Source organism: Prunus dulcis, unplaced genomic scaffold, assembly GCF_902201215.1.
Source record: "Prunus dulcis unplaced genomic scaffold, ALMONDv2, whole genome shotgun sequence".
Lineage (NCBI taxonomy): Eukaryota > Viridiplantae > Streptophyta > Magnoliopsida > Rosales > Rosaceae > Prunus > Prunus dulcis.
In genome coordinates, this window is record NW_023010113.1 from 8,559 (window position 1) to 15,760 (window position 7,202).

Below are 7,202 nucleotides of genomic sequence, written 5' to 3' on the forward strand. Positions count from 1 at the left end.
CATTCTCAATTAGTGGGCCACACTTGCCCATTAATTTCCAAATCAAATTGGAACTACGTCGGTTTGATCCCGTCAAGGGTACGTAGGCAGTCTAACATCCCAATAGACGCAACCGCAATCAAGTATAAATCTCTGGTTTATCTTAACCAGATTTCGCCAAAACACTTTCCCAAGTGCAATTGTCAATTTTTTTAGGGAAAATTAATGGGATAATCAAAATTACTCACTATTTTTCTTGGACATTGACAACCAGAAAAGTGGTACAAAACCATGCAATGTTTCATGGGTCATCTACCCATACAAATTTCATTGAGATTAATTCTAAATCTCTCAAACAGAAATTCTCAATTAGTGGGCCACACTTACCCGTTAATTTTCAAATTCCGAACTACGTTGGTTTGATCCCTTTGAAAGGGTACGTAGGCAATCTAGAGATTCAATCTAGATGCAACCATCCCAAATGCAATCCCATATCGAATCCCTGGTTTATTCAGCTAAATTCACTCAAACACTTCTCAATACAATTCAAATCAAATTTCCCTCGCAATGGGTCATTTATTCATTGCGATTCTTTGAACTACGAGTGGCTTGATTCCCGCAAGGGATACGTAGGCATCCTGAGGTTGGACTTGGGAGCGGTTGCAAAATCAAACACACACGTTCTGTTTCTTTATGATGGAATCAAAGGGTGTTCCCTTGAAGCAAGGGATTGTAATTAAGAGACTTGCGTCTCGAATGGGTCGAACCTAAAATAATAAAACCCCGTTATTTAATTAGTGGTGGTGAAATTATATTAGGAGGATCACCATTTTCCTTCAACATGTAGCTTAGACATCACTTATTTTGGTGTTGAATATTGAATTGGTCCATTTTTTAGTTGTATCATTTTAGTACTGAAATGGTACCGATATTGATTTGGCACAGTACGGTACGGTACGAATTTTGGCAAATCATAATCTAATACCGTACCATACCGATTTAAATTTCCGGTATCGATAGCAGTACGGGCTCAATACCGTACCGTACCCACCCCTACTAAACACAATAAACCTACTCATTTTTTGACTCCTACATAAAAAAAAAAATCCAATTTTAAAATATATTATCATATTTTCTTCTATGTATCCATCAAGTAATATCAACGATCCATCTCATGGCCAAAAAAATACATGGTCCGAATAACGGTAAAAACATGGCCTGCAGATGCAAACTTATGACACAAACATTAAGCGATAAAAAACAAGGACAATTTAAGTGGCCTCCGTGCGTTAGGAAATCTCCTGTGATGCAATGCAACGTAGTGTAGCGTAGGTATCCTGTATTTTCAATCAATACAATGAGATGATCCAAAGGTTGTAATTGGCTCCACAATCAAGATCCCGCCAAAACTGTGATTGAAAGGAAAATCTCAAAAGTAGAAAGGAAAGGAAAAACCACAAATCCAAATTGGTCCCGCTATCAAATTAGAAACAGTACCTGACTTAAAATCTAATCATCAATTCATTAAGGACTATCAGTTCTCCCAAGTTAGAAACTCCATCCCCGTGGCTCGGCATCTTCATCTTGTTTTGAACTTCAGAAAGGAAGCACACTCTGCTGCATGGGTTTGTGAGGTGGATGAATCAAACTTCATCAAGATCAACGTCTTCTTTGTGCCATCGGAAGAGAACAATGGAGGATTGGTTTAATTGAACACGACGATCGTTCAGACACCTGCAAATTATTCACACTAAACATTTATATTCTTCATTTATTACCACTTTAAACATTTAATTTGAATTAAGAGAGAAATTCCCCCCGTATTTAAGGCAATTCTGGAGTTGGTCTTTGGCGAGTAGAATAATGTCACAAAACACAGAATTGTAAGCAAGCAATTAACCCTATAAGTGAGAGTGGTTGGCAGCAGTGGCGGATCCAGGAATTTTCATTCCGGAGGTCAACGTGTAAAAGGTTAAAAAAAAGTCCATTTAAAATAGACCTATTGAAATGAAAAGATAATACTCTAATTCATAGTTAATAGATAAAACCAAACAAAATACTCGTGTTCATTATCAAAGAGAACTTCATCAACTTTAAAAAATAAACACACATTGCAATACACTAGAAATATTTCTAAGAACGTGATAATAAACCAAAAATTAGCACAATCCTCTTCGCCTCGCAAAGCGTCTCGACTATTCGACATAAGAATTGGCATATATTAGCGTAATCCTGCTCATTTTATTTACATCATTTTTTAGGTCTGTCGTAGGTTTGACTTTGGGCTTTATCTGCATTTCTTTTGGGTTCTAGCTCCCAAACTTTGGGTTTTTATGAGTATTGTCTTAGGGGGAGCTTATTTAAGCAAAATATTTCTTCAATACGTAAGAGTTAGGTTATTCTTATAAAACTCTTTGTGGATTAAACCTCTATGGCTTTTTACCTAGATTGACCTTAGGTCCCTTCATGCATTTATATCACACATGAAAAATTATTTTATGTAAAAATATTGGCTAAGTATGAAAAATGGTTTTTCAAAAGAATCTTTTTCTCAAGATAGTTTTTGGCGGCTTTTATTCCTTACACATCAAATAAGAAAACTTGATTTTATAGGATTTCAGTATGAAATATATATTGACTTAATAAGCCATAATTTTTAATCTAAATCGTATTTTGCACTAAAACCAAATTTTCATATTTTGATTTGATGGGAATTTGATTTTCTAGTATTTTTATTTGAATCCAAATAGGAGGTACTTTCTTATCTACATTCTTTTTACTTTCATTTATTTTATATTACTCCATTTTGAAATTGAAAATAAATAAATAAATCACATCATCTACCCATTACTTCATAAAAAAGAATTAAAAAAAATAAATGCAGAAAAATTGCTATCTCTTCTCTTTCACGCCAATAACTTGCCCTTTTTTCCCCTTTCACTTTATTGTCTTGTGTTGCACAATTTGCCTCCTTTTTTCCACACCTCTCACATTTGTCAACATCTACTACCCTACCTACCAATATTCATCCCTTTATCTCTCTGTCTATTTCCTCGTAGACACTCTCTTTGTCATTGTTTACCTTTTTTGATCTTTAATCCCTCTTGGTCAACGAGTCCACTCATCTCTTTCGGTGGTCTCCCTTACTTTTGTACTATCTTCTCATAGCATTATTTTCTTTCCTTTTTCGGTTCCGCACCTCCTTTTGTTCCGCTAATCTCATTTTAAATTGAGTGCTGTTATTTCCACCAACATATCATATTTTTTCACTTACTTTATCTTCCCACCCACTATATAAATTTGTAAAAAAATAATCCTATTTTTCCAACCACCATTATTCATAAAATATCCTTATGGTGCATCCAGCCATTGTTTTTGTAAATCATCCGTAATCAATGTATGAATTTAAATACTGAACACGAGTTTGGGAGTTGTCTGTGTAGATAGAAACTGAGGAATTGAAACTAACTTCAAATTTGGGAAGAGTTGAAAACCATAAACATTGCATCACAAATCCAATGGCGGGTCACAAATTTGTTTTCTTGTATTTCAGTTTCTTTGTACTTTAGTTTTACATTTTTTTTTGGGTGTTAGTGCTCATGTGGTTTTCCTTTCTGGAAACCTAACTTTGTATGATCTATCTGTCCTCTTCGTTAATAAAGCCTACTTTGATCAAAACAGAAAATCCAATAGCGGGTAACAAGAACTTGCACACAGAGAGAGAGAGAGAGAGAGGCTGAGGTCGGGTCAGTAAGGAGATGGTGGGGGTGGGTGGCAGTGAGATGGTGGGGTGCTAGGGTTTGGAGAGGGCTGTTAGGGATGAGTGGGTTCATTCAAAGAGAGAGATGGGAGAAGAGAGAGAGAAAGAGGGAGATGGATTAGGGAAGAATGTGAAGTCTGGGGATGATTTTTTATTTTTATGAAAAGCTAGAGATGAATTTTCAATTTTAAAGTTTTTCCCTTAGTTAAAGTTTTTTTTTCAAAAAAAATATTTACATTTTACATTTTATAAAGGAGTAAATTTGTCTTTAAAATTTTCAAGATAAGGTGGGTGGAGAAATAAGATAAGAGTGGGGAAATAATATAAAGGAGTGGAAATAACAACACTCTTTAAAATTGACCACATGCTTTTCCCATGCTTTACCTTTTTTTCTTATAAGAAAAAAGGTGGTGTCAACTCTCCGAGCCGAGCACGGCTTAAGGGAAAGCTCTACCCAAGAGACTCGTTACCACCCATAATTAAAACTTAATCTGCAAATATCACCTTAATTAGCCACACATTTTGCAAATACAATCTATAAATCATACATGAAAAACAATAAAACATAAATTAAACTAAACTAAATGACTATGAATATACCGATAGCGAGTGTAATCCTCGTGGTGCAACGAACCATGCTGCATCTGAGCAGATCAAGAGATCCAATACTGTAAAAATCAAATTAAAAAAGAAAGAAGACGACGAAGATGTAGTGATTTGAAAAACAAACGGATCAGAGTGCAAACCGTTAATGAAGAATTTAGGGGAAATCTTATCGGCACTGTTTGACTAAGGGTAAAAGAATCATTTCACAAAGGGATTAGGTCTTGAAAATCACTTGAAAAATAGTCACCGCTGCCATAATTGCAACAGAAGCAGTGGATTTCTGGCCCAGTTTCTTTATTGAGCTCCTTGATAATTCTTACTGAATTTACAGTTTCCAACACCTAATATGAGAAACAAGCTTCAAAATCTCCTCATCACGCTCATCAAAACCCTCGCACTCCCTCACATCCAGAAGCACAAGCTCTCTGCACTCCTTCAGCAACATCACAAGATCGTTCTTCTCCAGGCATGAGAGCCTGAAGCACAGGTACTTCAAATTAAATTATTTACAATCAGAAATAAATTATTAAAAACAAATGCGAATACAATTAAAGATAAGAATTCCCATCGTTTAACCCAAAAAAAAAAAACAAAACAAAACAAGAAGCACCCAAACAAATAACATACTAGTTAGTCACAATAAAAGTGACTTTCCTTTTTGGGTCAATTCTACCGACACCTACTTTTTATTCTTCTTCTGCTCCTTTTCTCTTTCATTTTCCTATCACCACCAACGTTCATCTTTTTCTTCTTCTTCTTCTTCATAAAACCCAAACTTGAGGGTACTATTCATCACTTTAGAAGTCCAATTTCGATAGCTCAAATAAAAAAACTTCATTCATCAAAGTTGTTCATCTGTTCGAATACTACAACATACCCAAACATGAGCATCATCAGACCGGTCTAGCTACCTCGACCCGGCTATGACATTTCTATGTTTATCCATGGCTGGTGAGTTTTCTGCAGCTCGGTTTTCAACAGTTTTCTTTAATCTCCATTGCTTGTTTGACAAAACGTCCTTCTCTAAGGTTGTTCCTCAGTTGGAGAACTTTGACATCCAAAAATCAGAGCAATCCAACTACTCTAACTATGTCTGTGGTAAGCATGTTCGTCGCTTCCTCGGATTCTGCTGTTATCACTGTAAAGTACCTTATTCACTCTTGTATGTCACTTTTCCCTTGCTCAGATGACAATACTTCCTTCATGAAGCTTGTTCAGAATTCTTTTCTCTACAATATATCCAAAAATAGTCGCAGTCTAACAAGTGTAGCTTTCTCGGCAGTGGTACACCTGAAACAAGCTTTTGGTAGTTTTCAAGTGTTGTTTGAATTGTTTATTTCTCTTTGGAAGCTTCACGTAGCTTTCGCACCAATATTAAGGTAAAGTTTTAAGATGCTTAGATTTCTGGAAATTTGTGTCTGAGTTGTTGGCCGAAGCCGAATTTGAAAGTGGAAGTACCAAAAGATAATTTAAAATAAGGGGTAAATTACTCAAATAGTCCTCAAACTTGTACGCAATTTACATTTTGGTCTATAAATTAAATTATAAGTCCAAATGGTACATAAACTCTATTTTAATCGCTCATTTGATCCAATCGTTACATTTTCTGTTAAATGTAACCAAATTTTAGGGGTAAATACGACTTTTCATAATTAACAAAGAAAATAGGGTTAAAATAAATACAAAATTAGAAAATAATTGAAGAAAAAGAGAGGAAAAAATCATGAGACCCAAACCCCCTCCCTTCCATTTCTTCTCTCTTACTCCAATTACGGAGTTTTTATTTTATTTTTTATTATTTTTTTATTTTAACGTACGAAATGACCAATTTGCCCTCATATTTAACAGCAATATTGACATAATGTAGCGGTTGGATCAAATGGGCGATTAAAATAGAATTTATGTACCATTTGGACTAATATTTTAATTTAGGGACCAAAATGTAAATCGCGTATAAGTTTGAGGACCATTTGAGTAATTTACCCTTAAAATAAGTATATGTAAAGTGAAAATAAAGGAAAATGTAAGGACCAAAGTGAAATTCTGGATAAGTCTGAAGACTGAAATGTATTGGAAAAAGTATAGGCGCCAAAGTGAAAATAAAGGAAAGTATAAGGACAAAAGTGAAATTATTGACAAGTATAAGGACTAAAGTGCAATTAAAGCTAGTTGTAATGACGGAATTGCAAATAAGGGTTTTTAGTAACATTTTTGAAATGTTGGCTTAGGAATCAGTTACCCAAGCAAGAACAATTTGAGTTCAAAGGTGTAGAATTCAAGTGAGGCATTAGCTTTGGATTCCAGGTAGGGGGGACTCACTCCCGGACTTGTATTTTTGTGTATGTATGACATTGTATATATTGTTGTGTGCGAAAACGAAAACTGTAATGTTTGTGATTGCCTAAATTAACACTTTAGTTTTCTTTATTTTCTTTACTTCTTTTTTTTTTGGTTGGGTGAGCAAAATACAAGTGGTTCCTTTACACTTTAGTAGGAAAACTCTTGTTCGTAACGTTGGTAATATTCTTTCTTTATTTGGGGATTAAGGTCCTATTTGTTTACTTTCTCCGGTTCCATTGCTTTACTTCCTTTGCTTGTTCTATTTCTCTCATCTTACAACACAATATATATATATATATATATATATATTTAAGTTTATGCCCGAAGCAAAGGAACCACCAGAAGATAGATCCTAGTCAGAGTGGTGAAAGGATCTTGGTACTAAACTCAGAGTGGTGAAACTAGGATCTTTGAGACAAACAAAATATGAAAGGTCACTAAATACTCTGAAGACCCAATACCCAAAATTTTCAAGCCTTAAACAAGAGCCCAAAGAGTCAAACATTGTTAATCCAAA

The 7,202-nt window shown here is 34.8% G+C and overlaps 1 protein-coding gene across 2 annotated transcripts; it reads left to right on the plus strand.

Moving 5' to 3' along the window:
* Positions 1 to 5,085: 5,085 nt before the first annotated feature.
* LOC117612920 lies at positions 5,086 to 6,741 on the plus strand. 2 transcript variants are annotated; one of them, XR_004583604.1, is made up of 4 exons: positions 5,086 to 5,296; positions 5,374 to 5,443; positions 5,532 to 5,724; positions 6,581 to 6,741. XR_004583604.1 is itself a non-coding variant. In XM_034341550.1 (3 exons), the coding sequence occupies exons 1-3, from the start codon at positions 5,280 to 5,282 to the stop codon at positions 6,626 to 6,628; spliced, it is 423 nt and encodes a 140-aa protein (XP_034197441.1). In that variant the 5' UTR covers positions 5,086 to 5,279; the 3' UTR covers positions 6,629 to 6,741. The 2 variants fall into 2 exon arrangements, 1 of the variants encoding a protein (XP_034197441.1); XM_034341550.1 differs by having other exon boundaries at positions 5,374 to 5,724; positions 6,574 to 6,741.
* Positions 6,742 to 7,202: the final 461 nt, after the last annotated feature.

What these genes read in the sequence shown, in the direction of transcription:
- LOC117612920 (XM_034341550.1), top strand. An exon ending in GCTTTCGCACCAATATTAAG is followed by an intron (nt 5,725 to 6,573) that starts GTAAAGTTTTAA and finishes ATGTTGGCTTAG; the next exon opens with GAATCAGTTACCCAAGCAAG.